The sequence below is a fragment of the Thalia democratica genome, chromosome 5, assembly GCF_965202585.1.
Source record: "Thalia democratica chromosome 5, ktThaDemo2.hap1.1, whole genome shotgun sequence".
Lineage (NCBI taxonomy): Eukaryota > Metazoa > Chordata > Thaliacea > Salpida > Salpidae > Thalia > Thalia democratica.
In genome coordinates, this window is record NC_139169.1 from 67,967,731 (window position 1) to 67,969,534 (window position 1,804).

The following is a 1,804-nucleotide window of genomic DNA, read 5'->3' on the forward strand; positions in this document are numbered from 1 at the left end:
TTAACAAAATGGTACAACTGTACAGGAAAAACATTGAACATTTTTGGTAATTTCACACAGTTCCTCCGACCACTCGTCTTTATCAACATCATAAACAACCAAACTAGGTTCAGTAAAACGAAACACAAAAATTTTACTGCCAAATGAAACAGCTTTACTCATTCGTCTAAACTTTAGATTCGGTTCTTTTAAGGCAACAAACTTGTTACAAACGCTGTCAAAGACCTCGCAAAAATCGTGTTCGCAGATGACGTAATACTTGCTTCTCACCGCAACTGCGCTGTGCCTGCTTTTGCTTTCCATCATGCTGGGCATCGGCGACCAAGTGTCGGTGATGACGTCATACGACTCAACCGTTTCCGAGTAATTTTCTTCTTCTTCATCTTCCCCGCCGCAAACCACGATTCTTCCTTGGAAAACGGCGCACGCCGCATACTGGCGCGCTTCGCTCATCTCCGTGACTCCCTTCCAAGCGCGGCTTGTTGCATCAAACTTCAAGCAGGAGTCGGTCACGTACCATCGGTAACAGCCGCCTAGTAAATATATTTCGTTCATGAAAGCGCAGCAGCAAAATGAACTTCGTCCTCCGTTGTCGTCTATTTGTGAAACTTTCTCCCAAGTATTCGTTTTTGCAATGTATTTTTCGATGGTAGTTTTGTCTTCCTTAAACATGTAGTTACCTGCTGCTATTGCATAAATTTCTCCTTTCAAACAAACCACTCGGTTAAAATTTGCTTTTTGTTTCTTTGGAGTAATAAATTTCACATTTTCTATTGTTTTGTGAAACACTTTGTTTGAGTTTTTTAAATGTTCATCTAAAACACCACAAATAACTATATCAAAATCATGTTGGTCGCAATATCTATGGGTGTAGCAGTTGTTTAGCAGTTTTTTTGGAAAATTCTCTTTGTTACCCAAAACTGCATTGAACAGTGCACCATGTTCTTTAGTTTTAGAAAAGTATGAAGATTTATCAATAACGTGTTTCAATGTGCGATCGGGCAAAAGATGAAACCGAACCTTTAAAAAAAGATGTTTTGCATGCTTGCTCCTTTTTTGTGTATTGTAGCTAGTCCAGCTATCTATAGCATTGAAAACTTCTAATTCTGAAGTAATTTTTAACCCAGAACTACCCATTATTCTTGCAATCAAAATGTCTTCTATTTCTAAAAAGTTTTTAGTTTCAGCAACCACTACAAAACAACGTTCAATGAAGCTGAACGTTTTTTTAAACAGAACGTTTAGATTGTAAATGTATGACATCTGGTAGTATGTGGATACGTTTTGAACAGTTAAATTGTCTTCGATTTTTCTGCTTAGTTTTGGTACGTTTGTTAGTAGAAAAAGTTTACTTAGTTTAAAAGCCGATACAAACATTGCTTCTTTAGATTTTTTCCGACCTAAAAATGTTTTAAAAGTATTAGTTAACACCTTTTATTTTTAAAACTTAACTTTAATTTCCTATATACTTGTTATTTATGAAGCAATTAAAAAATATATTTAAAGCGTTTAAACAAATTGTGTTTTTTTTTTAAAACCTGAGGTAACTTGGTTTAATAGCAAATCTGAAGTTGACAAAATAATCATAAGGTTTATAAATAAATACTTCTGAAATACATATTTTAAAACGAAAAACAAACCTGTTTCAAAAACTTTTATCCTATTTTTGTTTTCATTTATCTTTCGAGCATTGTTTTTGCATGCTTTAACTAAACTAAAGCTTTTTCTACGATTTTTTGATAATTTAAAACTCATTTTAAGTTAAACCTGCCTAAATAAAAATAAATTATTTTTTTAACTTTTG

General features: G+C 33.6%; 1 protein-coding gene across 1 annotated transcript; it reads right to left on the bottom strand.

Annotated features, from left to right (window-relative positions):
• LOC145836796 (uncharacterized) lies at nucleotides 1–1,137 on the bottom strand. The gene has a single exon (XM_082944568.1). It carries the CDS (start codon nucleotides 1,135–1,137, stop codon nucleotides 1–3), a length of 1,137 nt encoding a protein of 378 aa, XP_082800694.1.
• Nucleotides 1,138–1,804: the final 667 nt, after the last annotated feature.